The sequence below is a fragment of the Phoenix dactylifera genome, unplaced genomic scaffold (genome assembly GCF_009389715.1).
Source record: "Phoenix dactylifera cultivar Barhee BC4 unplaced genomic scaffold, palm_55x_up_171113_PBpolish2nd_filt_p 000089F, whole genome shotgun sequence".
NCBI lineage: Eukaryota > Viridiplantae > Streptophyta > Magnoliopsida > Arecales > Arecaceae > Phoenix > Phoenix dactylifera.
The window spans coordinates 637,216-660,601 of record NW_024067678.1 but is presented as its reverse complement, the minus strand read 5'-3'; the positions used below and the strand labels follow the sequence as shown (position 1 = coordinate 660,601).

The following is a 23,386-nucleotide window of genomic DNA, read 5'->3' as shown; positions in this document are numbered from 1 at the left end:
TACTGACATAATTTTATGATATCTTATGATATTGCAGATTAGTCAAGCATTATCCTTGTGCTTATCTTGTCAATGGATTTATGTAGAGCCACAAGTGCAACTATTCGTAGGCTTGTGGAACTATTGCTTCATTGCTTATCTTATAGATTGTGATAGTCGAGATATTCCCTCTTGTTTATCATGTTCTCTGCTAAATCTCAATCTTGGCACCATATCTCTCATATGCTATTTTTGTCATAACTGTTCCATTCACATACAGGGCCTGGTGCTACAATTGGGGGCATGTGTGCTACTCGTTGTTCTGGATCCTTAGCTGTAAGGTAGTTCTGGTCTCTGATTTTGTACTTTTCTAGCTTTATCCACCTTAAAATCAGATGTGTTATTGCCTGAATTTGAAGATTCAATAATCAACTGTTAGGTATGGGACTATGCGGGATAATGTCATTAATCTTCAGGTATTCTTGTAACTTTTATCATATCTTTATCAAACTTGTTTTTTCATATTTTCAGGTTTTATATTCAATTGCAGGTTGTTCTAGGTAATGGTGATGTTATCAAGACAGGTTCCCGTGCGCGAAAAAGTGCTGCTGGGTATGCAGAAGCTTCGTTTAGTGTATAAAATAAAAATGTCTATACTTTATATTTGTTCTGTATTGTTGATGAGTTTTTGAAATTATGTTTAGTTGCTGCTATTAAACTTGAGTCAGTTCTTCCTTGATTTTGTTCTTTTTCTAATCTTTCAAGCTTTCAAATATTCTTGTTAGTTGTTACTGAATAGTTTTCCTAGCATGCTATGATATTATTTTCCATTACATAAATGTATAGAAACAAGCCAGTTCGGTTGTAAACTAGAAACAGAACAGAAAAAACTTAGTATGTTACTATTCTGCAAACATATACTTGTTTTATGATTTGAGGTCATACCATTGACCTTGTATTTTACTGTATATTAGGTATGATTTGACTCGGTTGATAATTGGAAGTGAAGGCACCCTAGGTGTAATAACAGAAGTGACTTTACGACTTCAAAAGCTTCCTCAACATTCAATGGTACTTCTTATTCCCTTCATTTGCATCATACTATTGTGTAACAGAAAATTCTTCACATTTCCCTTCTCAATTTTATTTGAGTACTTTTTCATTGGAAACAAAAGGTATTTATTTTCTTTTTCTTGAACTTTTATCTTAGTCTCATCCATGAATTGAGGTGCTGGTCACATCTCATGGCGTGATACATATTATGCTGTGCCTTGGTGGACCACGATTTTGGCATGGTAAATGCTGCATGCTAGAACTTGGCATATACTCATGCCCAAGGTTTGCTGTGCCAGTATGGGAACCTAAGAGGGAAGGAGGTAGAGGGAGAGGGAGGAAGGGAGGGAGAGAGAAAGGGAGAGAGAGAGGCCAAGAGAAGGAGAGAGAGGGGGCTTTTGAGCCCCTATCTCCCCCAGCGCGTGAGAACAGGGGGAGCCCCTATTTTAAAATGAAAAAGGGGCTTCGGCCCCTTTTTTTTATTTTTTTCAAGTGAATTCAGCACTAAGGTTGAGCCCCTATTTTGTTTTGAAAAAAAAATCAAAAAAAGGGGCTAGAGATCCTGTTTCATTTCGAAATAGGGGCTCCGCTCCTATACTTGTGCATTGAAAATGGGGGCTCGAAAGCCCCCCACTCTCTCTCCTTCTCTCAGGCTCTCTCCCCCCCTCCTCCCCTTCTCTCCTTTCCTTCCTCTCTGCCCCTCTCCCTCCCTCTCCCACTCTGTCTTTTCCTCTCTTTCCTTCTCTCTCTCCCCCTTCCTTACCGGTTTCTTGAATTGAGGGGTGGAACCATCCCAATTTGCCCCGATATGGTTTGGTATGCCCTGAACCAGATGATTCGGTGTGGTACAACATTCTTTGCTTTTGCAATGCATGGTGTCATGCTATCCAACCATTGGCATTACAAGATACGATACATACCATGCTAGTGCTAAGTAACATGCCAGTAGAATGCGATACCTAAATCCTTGGTGTCAGTTGATTCCAAATTGCTTTTGAGAATTAGAACAGGTCTTGGTGGTTCTAAAGGATTTAGGAGGGTGGCAATAGTTTGGAAATTGCTTTAGTTTGCTTGGTATTTTATGTCCATAATTTTCTTCATCTATTATTTTCATGTTTAATTGATTATATTATTATGATTATGTGGGAAAACATAGTATAGTAAATAAGTGAAATCAAGGTCTGCCAAACAAGCACCGGGACCCATACTGGTCGGCTATTAGTTCGGTACGGTACTAGATCGATACGAGAAAAATTGGGCTGTTCACTCTAGTTCAATAGACCATGATTTAAGCCTTTTAAAAAGGTTGGAGGTTGTGCGGTGTGTGAACTGAGCAGTTTACACTGGTTCATTCCGAATTGCTTGGTTTGGGGCGGTTTGAAGCTGTTCAGGGCGATTTTGGGAGGATTTCAAAATTTTGGAGCGGTTCGGAGTGGTTTTGGCAAAAAAGTTAATTAGTACGTCCCAGAATAGCAGAGTATGGACCCATACTATACTGTACCACCCGCTAATTGGTACAGATCCCGGTATCGGTTCGGCGAACCTATTGTCTAGTTTCACATGATAGCTGCTAGTTTGGAAATGGCACCTAAATAGAATCAAAAACTTAAATAACAATTCTTGTCTGTGTGTTTCTTTCTACCTCGAAATAACAATGTTTGTTACTTTGTTACTTTCTCCTGCATTCAATTTTTTGTTGATAATCTATTTTTCCATATTGAACATTGGCATGCCAGGTTGCAATGTGCAATATTCAAACGATTAAAGATGCTGCTAATGCTGCCATTGCCACAATGCATTCTGGTATACAGGTAGAAATATGGACAGTAAATTTCTTTCCCTCTATCTCTCCATATTTTTGCTGGACTTATGTTTTTCCTACAATGTTTTATATCTATGGTTGCTAATTCTATTGAAGTAATTACACCATTAATAATTTCTTTTTTTCCTTTCTTTTTTAGTATTTATGTGTTTGATTAAACTAATTTGTTATGTAAGAATCAGAAATGCAAGCTCCCTGTATACAAGCAAACACTTTTTCAGGATAAGGAAGCTATTTGCTGGCTAAAATTTAAAACCTACTAAAGCAAAGTTCAGATTTGGACCAGCAAGAAACTTAGCTACATCCAACTTCCCTTGCTATATACTATACTCTAATATCAGCAGTAAGAAGATGAGACATATCTAGTTCATTCCGAATGCTCTGGAAGAGCAATTCCAATCCTCAATAATTTTATTTCCTTGCTGTTTTTGTAACCCAAAATAGTCTTGAAACAAGTTATAAATTTTAATGTATTGTTTTCTCCTGGATACCTCCTAACAGCTTTCACAATCTTGTTGGCTGTATTTAGTGACACAATATTAACACTATATGTTCCACAACCATGGCATAGCTAATGCATTCTCCTGAGTCTGTTCGTCAAAATTTGTAGCATTAGAATTAGGTGGATCAAGGTCTGCCGAATTGGGCCGAACTGCCCAGTTCGGGCAATATCGAGCCGACCCGGTGTGAAATCGGGTCGGCCTCGAACCGGCCGGAATCGTTACTGAACCGGCTGGAACTGGTCTCGAACCTACCGAAACTGGCCGGAACCGGCGCAAACTGGCCAGAACTGTCCGAAATCGGCTGGGACGGTTTGCACCGAGTCGACCTGATTCTAAATCGGGCTTCCTCTTTTGAGTTGTATAAAGAGGTTAATTTGTTGTCGCGAAGGCCTGAGAAGGCCTTCCTATTGGGAACCCTAGTGGTCGCATGCATATATTTTTAAAAATTTTACAGCGGAAGCATGAATTAAACTATTTAATTCCTATGCATGCTAGAGATCATATCTCTACAACAAAAATAGATCCAGAACTTTAAACATTTATCCTAAACAAGTATGCATGATTCTGTCTTACATGTAGTCATGCAGAATTTCAGCAACCTAGTTGATTTCTAATCCTAATTTCTAATGAGATCAGATTTTATACCTTTTTGCTTTGAGGACTTTGATGATGCCTTGATCACCTTATGCAGCCGCACACGCGTCCGGCCTCTACGGATAGTCCACGCAAAGCTCTAGAAAGATCCACAACTGCAGGAGTGCTAGCTCACGCAGAAGTGCTGCAGTGGCTAAACTTTTCTCCTTCGAAGCACTCAACTTTTGATTCTTCTTCGAGAGGATGAAGGATGGAGATGAAGGAGAAGGAGGAGAGAGGGCGGCTGGCTCTCAGAATTTTTCCAGAATTTAGAACCCTTTCTAAAGACCATTTCTCTCAAACCCTAGGCGTGGGGGTCTTTTTATAGCCGAAAGATCCTCCACGCCTCACACCTCTTTTAGCCAACGAATTTGGCTGATAAATTTTTTTAAAAATTCTGGTGAACCGGTAGCTAAGAGGTGAATAAATTCTCTTTTAATCTTGCGTCATGAATCCCTAAAAATCAGAGGGTTCATGCGCCCCAAACTTTAGCCGCACGCCACCCTGCTTGATGCGCTATGCAGTCCCTACAAATTAGGGATTTGATTCTTATCTTTTTAGGAAGATTTGAGGCGCCATATTTTTCTGAAAAATAGCCCCACGCCTCTTCTTTCCACACGCCAAAAATTAGCCAAAAATAAAGAGAATAGGTGCCACTAATTTTAGGGATATGGATGAGGTGTCTTTCTTCTCCAAGAAAGAAAACTAGGGTCTTAAAATTAGGGATTCTTCTTCTTATCAATTTCTGAATTTTTGAACTTAGAATTCTTATCAAATAAGGACTTTTAATAGGCTAGGGTCAAGCCCAATCCAATTGGGTCAAGTTCGATTAATTGGGTCGAGCCTAATCAACACAGATCGAGCCCAATCCAATTAGGTCAAACCCTAATGTAGCCCAAATTGAATTTTATTCAATTTGGCTTAATCTAAGCTTAATCATTCAATCAATTGAGTTCATTAGCAATCTAATTGCTAATTAATCCTTCAATAATTCAATAATTATTTTTCTGCTATTTTTGCTTGGGGTAATTTGTCAATTGAATTGACTGATGTACCCCTGGACGATTCTTAATCGTCGATCAGCTATTTGATCAATCTAGAAACTTCTATGCGTGTGACCCCATAGGTTCGAACTTAAGCCGGTAGCACAAGAACAACTTTCTGTACTAATCGAAGTGACCATCTAGCAATGGTACCCGACGTCCGGATAGGTCGAATAATCGCAAAGCAATATTCTGGAATCCTTGGACTATGGTTACCGTATATTTAAACCCTATGACTCCAAATGCTTTGGATGATTTCAGAGTTCTGTCAACTCTTTAATCAGTGCATCCAAAATGTGTTTCAACTTTACAAATCTTGTGACTTCTCACGAGGATTACCCTGGCTAAGGTTTTGCTAAATTGAACACAAGGACATTATCTCCTGTCACCAGGAGGGATCAATTCCATCTTGACTTACACACTGACTTTGCAAGTACTTGACTGCACCCAGTAGTCTTCTATCACTGAATTAGAAATTTAGATAGTCTGGTACCAAAGTACGGTGAGTTTTTTGCAAGTCACCGTGGTGATTTCAGATTTGAGGGATACTTATACCCATATCCACTCGGAACATCTCTTGACAGCAGAGCGTTCCAGATCTGGTCACGTTCAGTGAAATGTACTCCTATACTTTACCTGTATGACATATCAGTGTCTCTACACTTCTTGGTTAAGAGGACAACCAACGTATATAGCACACAACGACCTATTCTTAATAATGCTATTGTCCTAGCAATAACATATTGTTTGGTCGCGAACTAGTTTAAGAATTCGTAGATAAATCCTTGTTTATCGTTTAATAGAGTCTTAAGGACTTCATTACATTACTTGAGTTCACGAAGATGCAAAATATATAATGAAACATTGCCAAATAATTTTTATTAATTTCATTAATTCATATACAATTCAATCATCAACAGGCTGACAATTGTCTTTCAGGACGCAATTTCCAATAACTCCCACTTGGACTAAAGTCAATCGGTACAATATCGTATACCCATTTGACTTGTAATCGTTGAACTCTTTGGTGCCGAGGACTTTAGTAAATAGGTCGGCCAGATTTTTCTTTCCATCGATCTTCTGAAGATCTATATCGCATCGTTCTACTATCTCTCGAACAAGATGATATCGTCGCAAAATGTGCTTGGTCCGCTGATGTGCTTTTGGTTCCTTCGTTTGAGCAATGGCTCCAGTGCTATCACAGAATAGTAGAGCTGGACCATCAATGGAGGGTGCTACTCCAAGCTCGGTGATGAACTTTCGCATCCATACAGCTTTCTTGGCGGCATCGGATGCAGCAATGTACTCTGCCTCACACACTGAATCAACCATAATATGTTGTTTGGAACTTTTCCAACAGATTGCACCACCTTTCAGGATAAAGATATAACCCGACACTTTTGCATCATCCTGATCTGACTGGAAACTGGAATCAGTGTATCCCACTAATTTCAAGTCAGTATCTCCATAGACAAGCCACTGGTCCTTAGTATTTTTTAAATACTTAAGAATGATTTTTACAACCTTCCAGTGGTTGTTACCTGGACAGACTGGTATCTACTCACTACCCCTAGTGAGTATGCCACGTCTGGTCTGGTACATGTCATTGCGTACATAATAGATCCCACTGCTGAAGCATATTGAATTTTATTCATAGTCTCTCTTTCTTGAGGAGTTGTCGAACAATCCTTTTTAGAGAGCTGAATTCCATGGTCCATCGGAAGATAGTCTTGTTTGGAATTCATCATGCTGAACCTTTTCAGCACGGTATCTATGTACGTGGATTGGGACAATTCAAGCAACCTTTTAGATCTGTCTCTATAGATCTTCATCCCTAGGTCTAGAAATAACCCCTATGTGAGATCTATAATCCATACTAAACCACTCAAACATGGGGGAAGATCTTCAGCCATTCAAAACAATGCATGCTATTCACATAAACAAATAATCTAAACCTAGCAATCAACAAGCCTATAGTTAATAATCCCACCACACCAATATGTAGAATCCAGCAAATTGAAAGAGCAATCAGTTGATTGCAGCAACCTCTAAACCAAGGTTAATTGTACTGGTACCAGACTTTATTGGTGGTGAGAAATGCTTGCTACAGTATGGTACATTCCCCGTATTGACATAGGAAAGGGAGACTTTTCTCACATCCAGCCATGGTGCCGCCCAAAATTGGGTGGTATGGGTTTGTGCAACATGAAACTGAGCTGAACTGGTTAGTTCCACTCAGTATAGGCTGGTTTGGTCATTGCCTTTATTGAACCTTGGTAAGGTATTGGTAGCCTTGGTATGGTAAGATATGCCGGTACGGGGTGGTATGGGTTGGTATTGCCAATCATACTGTAAGCACAACCTAGCATATATATTATGTAGCCAGTCACTAAGATGTATGAAAACTAGGCCATAGGCTGGGGCTCTCTTACTTGTGTTGTTGCAAGCCTAGACAAAAGCATGGATGCAGTTACAAAGAAACCCTATCTTTGCTGTCACATTATGAAACATGTAGTATGTTGGCAGCAGCAGCAGATGACAAAGAATAAACCCCATGCCACATCTCATGTTAATACTTGACTAAATTAATGAGAATAACACTATACATGCATAGATACATAGATACATACGTGCATACATATATATGTACATATATTATATGCATACATATATCTATATATATGTATATATGTATGTATGTATGCATGTATGTATGTATGTATGCATGCATGTATGCATGCATGCATGCATATATTTGTATATAAATATATAATGTAATACATATATATACTGATTTTTGATCTTTATACGTTTTAAAATGTTTAGATCATGATCGACAAGGTGGATTCTCAATTTAAATGCCCTATCATGCATTTTAACACACTAGGAAAGCTGACACAATCCATTTTTTTGCAAGCACTTGATGCGTAGATTAGGTATACCTAGGAGATATTATTTTATGTTTCTATGCATTTTTGAAGCTGTAGATCAAAATCCATGGTTTGTATTTTAATTTGGAGGGCCCATCATCGGTATGTACATGCATATATACGTACATACACACTAGAACAATTGACACTATCCATTTTTTGCAAGCACTTCATGGGTAAGTTAGAGATGTCCAAGAGATATTATTTTATATTTCTAGGCATTTTTCAAAGATCTAGATCAAAATCAATGGTTTGTAACTTTGATCCATAAATACATACATACATGCAGGAGGGCATATGCATGTCCATTCATACATACAGAATAGGGTCTAACTTTTAAAATGCACGACCCCATGTCATGAGCATAGACATGGTGGACAAGAAACCACCAGCGAACAAGGGAATTTTATATGATTAGTCCAATCAGGGAATTCTGATCATAAAGTCAATAAAGGCTGTCAGATTGACAGCCTATCAGATCATGAAAGGCATCAGCCCTTCAAATTATCAGAAGATGTCAGGCATCATATACTTTCAGATCTGTCTAGTTTTGATATCTTGAAAACCCTACTTGGTGTCAATGCTTTAATACCATGTAAAGTCCAAGTTTAGAGAGAGAGAAATAATGAGAGAACAATATATACCTTCTGTTTGGGACATTCCAAACCCATATAAAGATGCAACAACAGCAGCAGCAACAAATACAATGTCAACAATACATATAGATATAAAGTATTTGTGAAGTTGTTTGGAGAAAGATCTTTTCCTGTGCATGATCTTGGAGGGCAATGATTTTGTATAGTTGTGGGTTCAATAGTGTCACCATATTATCCCTAGCATTGACACAACAACAATAATGAATGTAAATATAAATATAATATATGTAGATATAAATATAAATAAAAATATAGAGATAAATATAACTATAAACATAAATACAAACATAAACATAAATAAAAATAAAAATACAAATATAAATATAAATATAAACATTAAGTATATTTATTGCTTTGCAAACTGCTAAAGTGATACGTTTTTTTTGGAGAAAGTGTTTTCCAGTGTATGATCAAAAGCTATTCCCAATGACTGTGTATAATGGTGGGTCCCATAGTGTCCCCATAAAGTTATTTATCACAATTGATGCAACTTATTGACTATGGTGTAGGGAAATCAAATAGAAATGTTTGAGTTATCTTGTAGAGGGACTGACATCTCATGATATTCTTATTTTGAGGTTTTCCTAGGCTGCTTATAGCTTAGGTTCAGGGGGTCAAATCAGATTTGATAGGTCTAGTTAGTTAAGATATTGATTGGTCATACACCTGTACCTTTTGATTGGAATCATGAATCTACCATAGCTACTCTGCAAGAATTCATGCCTTGTGTATCCATAGATGCGTGGAGATAGATCAGATCATCAGACCATGTGTTTTGATCGTACGCAGGGTCTGTTGTGCCGGTACCGAGCACTGGACTGGTTGTCCGATGGCACGAGTCAGTACGGGCCCGCACCGTGCTGTGCCGGGCCTGCATCGACACAGTTGACTGTGGGAGAGAGGTAAAGAGAGAGAGTGAGAGGGAGAGGGAGAGGGAGAGGGAGAGGGAGGGAGGCCGACGGAGGGTGGCTGGGGCCGGTGGAGTCCGTAAAAAATTTTGTGATTTTTAAGTAAAGTCGGCCGACTTCACTTAAATATCGTGAAATTTTTTACGGCCAGACTCCTATTTCCAACGAAACGGGGGTTTGGCCGCGGCCTCCGTCGCCCGCACCAGCACCAGCCTCTGCCGGCTTCCTCCCTCTCCCTCTCCCTCCCTCCTCCGCTCGCTCTCTCTTTTCTTCTCTTTTCTTCTCATTCTCCTCTAGCACGGCATTTCGGATTCTTTGCCAGAACCGTTCCGATAAGCTGCTGCTATGGCTTGGGACACTCCGAACTAGGCGGTTCGGGACAGTTCCGCCAACTTTGATTGTACGTGTTAGTTTGAACCTAGACTACATATATGCTTTGCTATAGGAGAATATCTTATGTTTTTCATTAAATTGGGTGATTGGTTTTGCTTTTTTCTATTGCCTTTACTATCCCATGCTTTTAGTGAATGCGTAGAATTAGTGTCAAGCTTCATTTCCTTTGTAACTTTCTAGCAAGTAAACATAGGTACAATAATCATCTCAGTTGGGTGGCCAATCTTGACATGTTCTTATACTGATTGGTATATAATTCTTGATTGTCCATGTACTAGGGATCAAAACTCGGGAGATAAAGATTTGCCATAGCAACCCATACTGATTGTATCGTTATTGGTACGGTACGAGGTTTAGTTCAATATATGAGTCGAGCCAGTCTAGCTTGAATAGAACTACCCTGTACTGTCCTAAAATGGGATGCATACCATACTATACTGTAGTGCCTAGTTTTGAATGGTATCATGATAAAAAGTGAGAAAAAAGGGTTCGGGGCTATCCTGGTATGGGGTTTGTACTATACCATATCGACCTACCTAAACCAATAACTTACCTGTACAGTACCTGGTATCGAGATTGTTGACCTTACCTAGGGCTGTTGATATTGGTCCCATGCTTGCAAAGTAAATGATTGGAGGCCTAAAGGCAAGTTAATAGATGGTTAAAAAGTGGTTAAACATAGAAGGCAATCATAACTAGGGTTTTGCTAAATTAGTGCACTTTGACAATGCACAAATTGCCAAAAAGGACTTGGTTCCAAAAATTGCATTGTTTCTTATGGATATGATGCCATTTCCGAATTTTTCAAGAATAACAAAACTTGAAATATACACAAGAGTAATGGCTGTTTGTTTCAGAAAAGATTCTAATATCTGCATTAATTAATGATGGTACAACTTCCATCACACAATTTTTTGTCTTTATTTAGGTCTCGAGGGTGGAACTTCTAGATGAGGTTCAAGTAAAGGCCATCAATATGGCAAATGGAAAAAACTTACCTGAACTTCCCACCTTGATGTTTGAATTTATTGGCACAGGTAGATATACTGACTGCATTGCAAGCCTGTTAGTTGTATATTTCCTTGTTTTTAAATGTATCTCGGGTTATAAAAGAAAAAAAAATCAGTATAAAATAATTGATGTATGTTACATGCATTTTTCCAATAATTAAGTAAACTTTTATATATAAATGATTCAGTAACATTGATCAATTTGTTTGTCCATATAAAATTAAAAATGATAATGAAAGTCATCATGATGATTTTTTCTTAAAACTATAGCTGACTTGTTTTATTTCTTCTTATTCACTAGACCAAAATATTATGTTCATTAATTATCTAGAGTGATGAATTGAAATAAGTTTTTCAGGTGTCAAATTACTGGATGCCTGGATCTGGATCAGGGTTTGAAATACCAGTAGAATGGGGTACTTGCAGTGCCCTTCTTTTCCTCTAGGACTTCAGCATCAGAACAAGGCCTCGGTCACCAAAACTAGATCTAGATAGGGCATCTTGGCTAGAACAGGATAATACATTCTGGTACAGGCACGATGATTCTTGTTTTTCGACCAATATCTGCTTTTTAGGAAACATATATTTCTATATTAAAATAATAATAATAAAATATATAGGAATTTAGTTCGAAAAAACTGTAGCATGCTTGCATTCATGGTGTGCACATGCTACAATTTTTATGTCTGGAATATCTTGAAAATATTTATATTCATTTAACTAATATTTTAATTATGAAAATGACTAAAAAAATTCACAAGTTCTTTAAAAGTCTAAAATATTATTAGTAGATGTCCTAAGGTATAATTGTAATTTTAAATTTTGTTAACATGCATATCAGTAATTAATGAAAATTTTCTGTTTTAGATTATTTTTAATGAAAAGTAAATAAAAATTTGAAAAATATTTGCTAATGCAAATATGGACCATGCATTGATAATTTTCTGATTTTCAATCTATTTTTAAGGACAATTTAATTATAAAAATGATAAAAAACTATAAAAATGATTTAATTTTTAAAAACATGGAACATGCATTTGATAATTACTAAGAACAATTTTGAACTAATTATCTTGCATTTTGTTCATAGATTAAAATAGCATATTTTTTCAATTATTTGCAATTGAAAAAATAAAAACTATTTAGGAATCATGAAAAATGTACATCAAATAATGTTTGTGATTCTTAATTTTAGTGCATAATACAAAGGGAGCATGGATTTTTAGGGCGGTAGATGGCTTTTAGTAAGAAGAAGAGTCAAAAAGAGCCTGATATCAGGAGGCACATGGAAGGATGGGCTGGGAGAGACATCGCTGTATATGCAATTTCTACGGCATGTAGAATAAAGAAGATGAATTCATTAGAAGCTGCATCCAGCAGGTGGCAGTAGTGATGTTGGGAAGTGTACTAAGGTGCCTGGGTTGGTGAGACGGGCAATGAGGGACCATCTGTGGAAGTCTAAAAGCAGTGAAGCACAGAACTGCAGGGTAATCGAGGTTGATGATCAACATGGTAAGGATGATGAAGGCAGTGGGAGTGAACAATCTGATCTAGATGATATGGAGGCTGTTGAGATGTGGAAGGCCATACTAGGCCTCTAAGAAGGTTGAGTGGGAGTATGAGGAGGCCATGAGACATCATAAATAGTCTGTCTTCACATTATGAGAGGGGTGGTGGGTAGAGTGCATCCAGGGGAGGGCACACAACCAAGGATAGTCCCCAGGTACATAGGATCCTAATCGACTAGAGGTGATGGAGGGATCCAATCCCTATTCAATATGTTTTCAAAAGGGAAAGGAAAGAAGTAGGTCCCACAATTTATAACATCGATCCGATAGCCTACCCACTTCTAGCAGCTATGCAGCCTTGGATGGGTGACTACATCAAGAAGGATAAGAAGCATGAAATAGGACTGCCATAGCAAAGTGGTTCCGTTACAGTCAGACACTGGTGTGGGCTGCAGCAAACAGTTTCATTTGGAACATGAATACAGAAGGGAAGAAGTAGGCTCTAGATATTAAGCCTCCCTCTCATACGAGATTCATGGACCATATTTTTGGCAGAGTTTGAGGGTCTGAAGAAGTGGTAGATGGATATAAGCAGCAGTATCAATTATATGGCATAACACTGATGTGTGATGTATTGTCGAGGCCAACAATGAGCATCATCAATTTCCTAGCATATTGTGATAAGTTGACATTCTTTCAGACCTTGATCGTTGTATTTAACTGGATCCACAATTCTAACTACATCCTAGATTTGATGAAGGTGATTGAGGATATCGGGTTGCAATATGTTGTCCAGGTGGTGATAGATAATGTTCCCCAATACAAGCGAGCATGTGAGAATCTCATGTTGGACATGCAACATATTTGCTAGACATCATGTGCAGCCCATTGTACTGATTTGATGAAGATATTGAGGACCTGCCTTGGGTGAAGGTAATTGGTGGGCAGGGATAGACTATTACAAGGTATGTATGCAATCATATATGGGTCCTTACACTGCTGAGGCAGCATCTGGGTGGGGAGCTACTGTGACCGGGCGTGACTCAGTTTGCCATGCGTTTTATAGCTTTGAAGATCCTCCTTTATAATAAAGCAGTCTCAAAGCTATATTTACATGCAAAGAATGGATGATAAGTGTGGCAAGTCAGCTGAAGGCATAAGAGTTAACGGTATTATTTTGAGCAATGCATTTTGGAATTGATGTGTAGACATTATAAATGCAGTGGCTCATTTGTATATGGTGCTGTGAATGATTGACGACAAGAAGTTTCCACAAATAGGTTTTCTGTATCCAAAAATGTAGGAATGCTAAGCAGTAGATTATTGATGTAGTGTGTGAGAGGAAAGCATTCCTGTGCCTTCATATCATTGACGATACATGGGTCTTATAGATGGGCAAGGGGTTGCACATGGTTGGTATAATAGCCAAGTGGTTCTTTTGAGAAGTATGTACTTCAAGGTTTTCAAGTCCTAGCGGGACGCAGGGCAACCTGGCTATCCCATGGGATCAGGACAAGGTGGAACTTCGAAATTGATCCATGCAGGGAGAGAAGAAGAATGAGGAAAGAAAGATGAAGAAAAGGAAAAGGTGATGGGAAAGAAGAAAAAAAAGAAAGGGAGAAGAAAAAGAAAGAAAGGAAGGAAATAAAGAAGAAAAAGAAAGAAAGAAAGGAAGGAAACAAGAAGGGGAGGGAGATGTAGGATATTTATCGAGATGGATGATCGAGATCGCCACCGGGATGGGGCGGGACAACAGGGCGTCCTGTTCCATGGAGGAACCAAGATACCCCAATCCCACAAGATTTAGAACCTTGATTTACTTTATTAAAATTTCTTATATTTTTATGATTGTAAATTTGTGCTTTATTTATTATGTGCAACTACTTTTTGGATATAAAGCAAGGTTTTAAATTCCATGGGACGAGGCTGTCCCAATTTTTCTATGGAATGGGATGTGCAACCATCCCGCCCCGTCTTGACACTTGGGACAGGGGATGTCTCAAGATGTGTCAATCGGGATGCTGAGACGATAGTGGGATGGTCTTGTCTCGACACATGGGATGGTCTTGGTGTCTCGTTGGACATCTCGCCGGGACTTGAAACAATGATACGAAGTACTAGTATGAAAAAGACAGGCCTAAATGGGGAGCCGCTGCATGCAATCAGTGCAATGGTGAGGATGCTATCCCCTAATCAGGGTTGCACTGGAAAGCAATTTGTGCGGTGATATACAAAGCATTGTACTACAATTCATACTTAGATGATATTGGCACCAATTCCTCTGTATTTGATCGAGGAAAATATTCTCTAAGAGATGCAGAAGGTTTGGGGAAAATGGAGTTCAGCAGTTAATGGACAGGATGACTCCCCAAAGATTTGTTGCTCATGAAACTTATGTCACCTTAAATTGTTTCATTGCAAGGAAGGTGTAGTGTGGCATTGATGCATCTAATCAAAAGGGGATTGTCATCTAAGTTCTCTCGTAGACTATCTCATCCAATTGGCGTGAATAGAACTGGTCTACATTCGCCGTGATCCACCGTAAGATGTGGCATTGGTTGATGGCCAAGCGGCCGCATGGCTTGGTGTTCCGCCCACTATAATATGCAATTGAGATAGAAGCAGTATTTGCCGAACCGGGCAGTTCGGCCTCTATCAAGCCGACCTGGTGGGGGACCGGGTTGGTTCATTCATATTTTTCGGAACCGGCTCCGAACTGGCTGGAATCGGTCCCGAATCGCATCGACTCGGTCCGATCCAGTCAGTTCCATGCGGAACCGGTCCGACTCGGTCGGACTCGTTCCGAATCTGTCTCCCTACCCTCTCTCTTCTTTTGCTTTTAAAGATAAGTTGGGAAGGCCTGAGAAGTTGTCTTCCCAACATATCCAAACAAACTTCCCTCCGGCCAAAAATACGCCGATTCAACATGATTGAAGGAGGATTCAAACCAAAATAAGGTATGCTTCTTCTCCTCTCTCATTTCCTCTCTTTTTTTAGACACCAAAAAATGCCTCAAAATTTGCAAAATGAGGGAGGATCATGCAAAATTTTTGATTTGGTATGATTTCATGACATGTTGTAGATCTATGGATGATCTACACAATTGAATAAATTTTTTTAATTTTTAAATTATATATAATTTTTAAAATTAAAAATATATTTTTGGATTAAAATTTAAAAAAATTAAATTAAAAAAAACGTATTTAGGGGCATACAAGCTACTCTCCAGCTAAATTTGGTGTCCATTTATTCAAGTCTTGATGCAATCATGCGTATAGTGATCTAAGCCTAAATTTTACAAAAATTGAGAAATAAGTAGCCTTTGATGTATCTCTATGATTTTAGAAAAATATATATAGCATCCATGGTAGGGTTCTACATGGATCTTAACTCAAATTAATTTTTTAAAATATTTGTATTTAAAGATTATTTTTTAGTTTACATAATAATTAAAAAGATATAATTAATACCAAAAATTATAAAAAATAGTAGTACATATTACATATTTCAGAAGTATTTTCTGAAGTAAAAAATATATTTTTATGAATTTATGGTATTTAAGCATATTTTTAATTTCAAAAACTATTAAAAATATATAAATAAATAAAAATATGAAAAATTAATGCTATGTATTAGATAAGTCAGGTGTATTTTGTGAAGTAAAAAATATTTAATCATAACAAAATTTTGCTATTTTTAAATAATTGATAAACTGACGTATTTGATAAACCAACTGGAATGAAACCATCAAGAAAAAAGGAGCCAGGATGTGACAGGTTGGGATCATGGCCAAATGCTGTCGGGTCGGCACCACTGGAAGTGTAATGGGTGCAACATAGAGTTCCAGAGAAGAGGGGTGATCAGGTTGAAGAGCATCTTGCTGTTGGTTATCCAGACACATTTGTGTCGAAAAACCCGTAGAAGATTTGGCAACTGATGAAGAAATATTTCCCTGATTTCAGAGCAACGAAGGAGAATGCTGCCAAGAAGAAGGCAGAGGTGGACTGCCGAGTAGCAGAGCCATCTTTCTATCCCTTTAGAGAGTTAGAGAAGGCGTTCGCTCTAGATGACGAGGAGGCATAAATCCAGGTTGCCATTCAGGCGAGCCTGGATGATCAGTGGCAGCCGGACCATCACACTATGAGTTGGGCTCCAATTCTGTTAGTAGGGCAAATAAAGAGTTCAAGAGGACCTCCTCAGTTAGAGAGGCCATCAGCAGAGGCGGTGGCTGTATTGCATCTATACTGGAGACTTTTGGTAGAACAAAAAAGTTCTTCAGAAAGATCCAGTAGGAGCCACCATCCATGATTTAGATCCATATGCTTTTTCCAGCAAAAATTTGAAGCAGCAGAGGATTGACACAATACTAAAGAAGAATAAAAAGAAGGATATATGGCGAGCTATTAGATCCTGGTTCCACATCCTAACGAATGCAACAGACTACGTACTATATGTCTGCCATTTTCTCCATACAGGCTGTCGGTCCTGGTGTATATCCTTCAGAACCAAAGGACATCATTGGTGGGCTTGACAACAATAAGGAGTTAGAGAAATGGATTGCCTCATACAAGAGCAAGTGGCCCACATATGGATCGACAATGATGTGTGATGGTTGGACTGGTCCTACCCTATGGAGCATCATCAACTGCTTGACATATTGTAATACGAAGACTTTCTTTCATAAGTCGGTTGATGCTTCCGATCAGGTGCACGACACCATGCTAATTTTCAGATTTGTTGAGGTGATTTATTAGGTAGGAGAGGAGAATGTATTGCAGATCATTACTGATAATGAGCCACAATATAAGGCCGCCGGAAAGATATTGATGGAGCGATGACCAAATATTTTCTGGATCCTATATACTGCACATTGTATTGACCTAATGTTGGACATTGCGAAGATTCATATGGTGCAACAGAAATTGGAGACAACCTAAACCATCATAACATCATTAGATATATTTATAACTATACATGGATGAGATATGCAAGAGGAGAGATCTTGAGACCAGGTATGATACAGTTTGCTGCCAGCTACGTTGCACTTGATAATTTCTTAAGAGAAAGGCAGCCCTACGCCAGATATTTGTTAGTCTCAAGTGGCAGAAAAGCAGATTTGGGAGGGTCGGCACTGAGGGGAGCATTGTCAAGGACTTGGTGATGAGGCAGACATTTTGCCAACAAGACTGAGAATATAGTGAAGGCTATCAAGCTATTGTACGAAGTGCTTCGGAATGTGGACAGTGAGAGGTACCTCTAAATGGGCTTCCTGTATCATATGATGAAGAGGGCAAAGAATCAGATCAGGCAGACAGATTTGATACATGCCCAAGAGCACATCGACATTATTGAGCGATGGTGGGACTACCAGATAGGTAGAAACTTGCATCTAGCAGATAAATAAGAACATTAAAAATTAGATCGCGCTTATACTTGTATAATTTTACTAAAATAATTACAAACTCTATCTGCAGCTTACTACCTGAACTCGAAGTTTCAATACACCATACCTGAAATCGATATAGATGACGAACTTCTGGCTGCTTTACATAATCTGATTTATAAGATGGAGCCTGATCTACATGTTGCGGCCTTATATCTAGAAGAGGTAAGTTTAACTTAAGTGACACGTGTAAGTTAACTCATGTCTTCAATGATTAACATATTACAAGATTTTTTTTCATAGACCAAAATATTTAGAGAGGGCACTGACGCTTTAGACTCTCGGCAGCTGTCGTAACTAAGCAAAGAATGAATCCAGGTATATTATATATTAACGATAACTATTATCTGGCGTTAGATGGTCACTAATATGATACTATCTTATATATATATATTTTAATATTTTGGCAGCTGAATGGTGGATTTATTTTATTTTTTTGCGAAAAATCTTAAGTGGCTAGCTATCCAAATCTTCTTCCAGACGGTCTCCTCGAGTGGCTGTGAGCGTAATTGGTCCACCTTCGCCCTCATTCACAATCACAAAGAAACCGTTTGACACAGAAGTGCCTCAACGATCTTGTATATATTCAGTACAATTTGAGGTTGAGGCTGCAGTGCATTCAAAAAAAATTGGAGTTAAAAAGTACATAGATTCGATCTATAATGCTTTCGTTGACAATGACGATGATGATCCGATGGCTTGTGGGCAACAGCAGGAGTCGGAGCTTGATGAGCCAAGATTACCTCCACGACCGGCCAATTTCATAGCCAATGTGGCTAGGGTCAATGCAGGGCAATGGGCAGATCTTGACATTCCACGCATGCTTCTAGCTAATCAGCCACAATCATAGGGGTCACTGAGGAGCCGGTCATCACTTGACTTCTTATCCGAGATATCCTCTTAGATGAGGCCAACCCACTATCAGGTTGATTCAATCAGGAGGGTGACATCCATCCTCCCAGCATAGTCAGGCGGAGAGGAGATGAATGGTAAGCAGGCAGCTGCTCAATACAGCAAAAAAAGAAAAAAAGTGCAGCTGTAGCCCCGATAAAGAGTGTGAAGGAGTCAGTTCACTCAGATTCAGAGACCAGAAGTAGCAATGATGATAGTTTTGGTTGTCATAGATTTATTGGTTAGTGAGTGGAGGACATGAGACCACCATTTATCAGACACAACCGCATGATAGATTTCGATTTATCGGTGAGTCCTAGTTTGCGCATGCTATACAGAATAGAGACCACAGTTCATAATCTAGTAGAGCTCGAGAGTCCATGATTGCATATAGGAGACAGGCTCCTCAGGTTATTCATAAAGACACGATGTGGCTATAGATGATCTTGCACATGGAGTAGGATTCATAGACGTATTAGGTTTTAAGTTGTATACTGGATCCTATCATCCACAGCTATAAGCAGCCTATGACCCATACGAATATAGATATGGATATGTCTGAGGCATCATCTTCTGGTGGCTACCACCCTACGTAGTTCGGAGTATTTTATTAATCAGATCATTTTATGGGTCGGATTTTACTGCCGGCATATTTGGATGGACCCCTCCACAGCCGTATTATCAGCCAGAGGATACCTCTTAGAATCAAAATCTTCAGCGAGAGATCCGAGAGTGCTTATAACCCAGGGCGTGTTCTTTATAGGATGAACATACAGGACCATAATGCCGCTTAGTTAGAGCGGTTGGTTGATGTGCCTCTTGGTTATACTAATGATCTAGATATCTACGAGAGGCCTTGTCACTTGACAAGATTTTAGATATCAGTATGTATGTTGTACTTTAAGTATGCCTAATTGATCGTATTATTTTGTATTTTTCATCTCAGTAGTTGATTTTAGAATGTCATATTGCTTCTTGTAGCATGCAACATCACACTAATTATTTATTTTATATTTTGTGATGCATCATTTAGGTTATACCGAGATCATAGAAATGTAAAAAAAAATAAATTATACTTAAAATTATTGAAAAAAGTTGAAAAAAATTGATTACCAATTAATCAAACCTGAAAAGCTTTAAAAAAAAATTGGCGTGCCGGTTCAGAACCAGCATGCCCAAGCATACCGTGTTGGTACGATACTGAACCAGTACCATACCGAACTGCAGAACTGGCACGCCTAGGCATGTATTGGGACGATACCGAACCAGTACCGTACCGAACTGCCCGCCGACTGGTATGGGTCTTGGTACTAGTTCGACGGACCTTGGATAGAAGTATTTGAATTGAGACTAGGGAAAAAGGCAGGCAGACCCACAAGCAGATGGCTTCCTTTGTGACGAGGAAGATTCTATGCTTGGTTGGGTGATGAATCAGCAGTCTTGAGAGTAGGTGCTAGATGAACCAGGGGTCCTTCATGGCTGGATAGAACCATCGCGAAAGAGTTGTGGGATGCATGATGCAAATAGATGGGCAAAGAAGCATATCTTACCCACTTGATAGGAGACCATCATGAAAGAAGGGGTTGGAGGATCAATAGTGAGAAGCTATGTTCAGGGTAGGAGGATTATATGCACTCTTGGCACATTAGAAATTGAGCTAGGGGAAAAGTTTAGATAGGAGACAAAAGGAGATGGGGATGAGTATTGGGAGACTTGGGAGTGGTTATGTAGATTGGAGGGAGTCGATATTAGTGATATATCTGCTGGTGCATCAAACAGCTATAGTAGACAGTAGATCTTATCATATGCCGTTGGTCAGTCTCCAAGTGTATCAGATAGTCAGAGGGGATATTATGCTCCATCCATGTATGATTCATTGGGTTTCTTCTACTCATCATATCTCAGGAGATTTGACCTTGCACAGTATCCCTTATGGATATGATATGGCCAAGCGCAGAAGTACAGTGTTGCTTCCTATTATCCTGAGCAGTGATGGTTGGGCTCCAACAAGCACCATATATATTAACATTGCAGCTTCAATAGCCACAACCTAGTCATCATCTGATATCTTAAACTAGTAGGGATGGGGACAATATCCAAGGTGGTATAACGTTCCAAGTCCAAACTACCAGGAAGGCCCGAATGAATGGTTGGCCATACTACCTTGTTTGGGGCGTACGAAACTGAACGGACTGGAAACCAAGATGGTTCATCCTGTCGGTTTGGAAAATAGGTTGAACCTCCCACTAGTCGATTATAAACCTCTCGGCTTGGTTGGTTTATAACCCCCCACCTCACGATCGCTCCCCTCCTTTGGCATCACCAGTAAGTTTCCCTCCTCTCCCTCTCTCTCTCTCGTTCTTCTAAGGTTACGGTTTTCCTCAGCCCTTCCCCTTCATCCCCCTCCCTCCCTCTTCCTCTATTGCATCGATAGGGTTAGGGTTAGGGTTTAACCATCGACCTGCCTCCCTCTCCCTCTTCCTATCCCTCTCTCTTCCTCTATCCTTTTCTCCCTCTCCCTCGTTTTCGATATGCCCCGGAATGGCATTGACATTCTACATGGAATTAGACTATTAAATTGAATTTTTATTATTTTTCAATATTAGATTTTATTTTCCATTCTTCACTTATAAAGGTTGTTAGATGATTGATAATTGAGTGTCTGTATTAGGGTCGGCGGAACCGTCCTGAACCAGACGGTTCCGGTCGTATTGAGCCATCTTGGCAGTGGACCGGGATGGTTCTTGCAACAAAAACAAAATCCGTCGTCGGAGGGGGAGAAGGAAAGAGAGGAAGAGAGAGCGAGCGGCCAGTTCTCTCTCTCTCCTTTCTTCCTCTTCTCTCTCTTTTACTCTCTAGTTCGCCCTCTCCCTCGCCTCCTCTACTTTATCAATACAGGTCTGGCAAGGCACGATGCGAGCTAGTTCGGCTGACTTTGGTACTAGGCCTTCCCAGCAGTGAGTCCATACAGAGCCAGAGCTTTTCCTTTTTCAAAAATCCACAAACAACACCGATTCAGGTTATCAGAAGGACGAGCCAAGGCTAAATATGGTGTTCTTCTCTCCTATCTCTTTTCTTTTTTTGAGGACTTGAAAAAATAGATCAAAAATTGCAAAATAATAGGAGATCATGCCAATTTTTTTGATTTGGGTTTGTTATTTTTATATGTTGTGAATCTATGGACGATGTACACGTTGACATAAAATTTTTTAATTTTTAGATTATATATAATTTTTAAAAATTGAAATATAATTTTGGATTAAAAAGAATAATTTTTTTAAAAAACTTATTTAGGGGCATGCAAGCTACTCTATAAAAAAATTTGGTGTTCATTCATTTAAGTTTTGATGCGATCATGAACACAATAGCTTAGGGCTAAATTTGAAAAAATAAAAAAATAAGTAGCCTTTTATGCATGCCAAGGGTCTAGAGAAATATATGTCGCATCTATTGTTGGGATCTACATACATCTGAGCTGAAATTAATTTTTTTAAAAATTAATATTTAAAAAATAATTTTAAATAAAAAATTATTTAAAGTATATAATTAATACCAAAAATTATGAAAAATTAGTAGTATGTGTTACATAATTCAAAAGTAATTTTTGAGATAGAAATCATATTTTTTTGAATTTATGATATATAAATATTTTTTAAAATTAAAAATTATGAAAAATATATAAATATATAAATAAAAATATAAAAAATTAGGATTATGTATTAGATAAATCAGATATATTTTTTCAGAAAAAAATATCATCATATTAATAATTTGCTAATTTTAAATAATTGATAAACCAACGTACTTGATAAATCTGTAGAAATGGAGCCATCAAGAAAAAAGGACCTAGAGCATGATATTGGCTGAGAGCATGGGCAAATGCTCTCGGGCCGGCACCATTGAAAATGTGACTGGTGCAACACAGTTCAAGAAAGGAGTAACCAGATTGAAGCAGCACTTAGTTGGTGGTTACTCCTACGTATTTATGTGCCAGAATGCCCACAGAAGGTTCGGCAACTGATGAGGAAGCACTTCGCTGGTTTCAGAGCAGCGAAGGAGAGGGCTGCCAAGAAAGTGGAGGCGGACTGCTGAGCGACAGAGCCACCTTTCTATCACTCTAGGAAGTTAGAGGAGGCGTCCATTTCAGATGTCGAGGAGGCATAGATGCAGGCTGCCATGCAGGCGAGCCTGGATAATCAGTGGCAGTAGGATGAGGTGGCTAGACATCGAGCTCGATTTGGGCCCTCGTACTATGAGTCGGGCTTCGGTTCTGCAAGCATTAAGGCCGATTTAGAGTTTCTAAGGATCTCCATAGTCAAGAAGGCCGTCAGTAGAGGTGGTGGCCGGATTGCATTGACACTGGAGGCTTTTGGTAACAAAAAAATCATTCAGAGAGATTCCACTAGGAGCAGCAATTCATGATTGAGATCCACATGCCTTTTTCAGTAGAGATTCGAAGCAATAGAGGGTTGACTCAATGCTGAAGAAGGATAAAAAGGATATATGACGAGCTATTGGATTCTGGTTTCACTTTAGCCACATTCCAGCGAATGTAGAAGACAATACGTACTACATGTTTGCCATTTCTACCATACAGACTGCTGGTCCTAGTAT

The 23,386-nt window shown here is 38.9% G+C and overlaps 1 protein-coding gene across 10 annotated transcripts in view; it reads left to right on the top strand.

Annotated features, from left to right (window-relative positions):
- Positions 1-23,386, top strand: part of LOC103713540 (D-lactate dehydrogenase [cytochrome], mitochondrial) — a 106,937-nt gene that overhangs the window by 10,993 nt on the left and 72,558 nt on the right. For 8 of the 10 annotated variants that reach the window (XM_039116363.1, XM_039116366.1, XM_039116367.1 and 5 more), the window contains exons 7-12: positions 260-320; positions 419-455; positions 530-591; positions 954-1,050; positions 2,769-2,843; positions 10,849-10,957. In XM_039116363.1, coding sequence (XP_038972291.1) covers positions 260-320; positions 419-455; positions 530-591; positions 954-1,050; positions 2,769-2,843; positions 10,849-10,957 — 441 coding nt within the window. Of the gene's footprint in view, positions 1-259; positions 321-418; positions 456-510; positions 592-953; positions 1,051-2,768; positions 2,844-10,848; positions 10,958-23,386 lie in introns of all 10 variants that reach the window. The other 2 variants (XM_039116364.1, XM_039116372.1) reach the window with 2 other exon arrangements.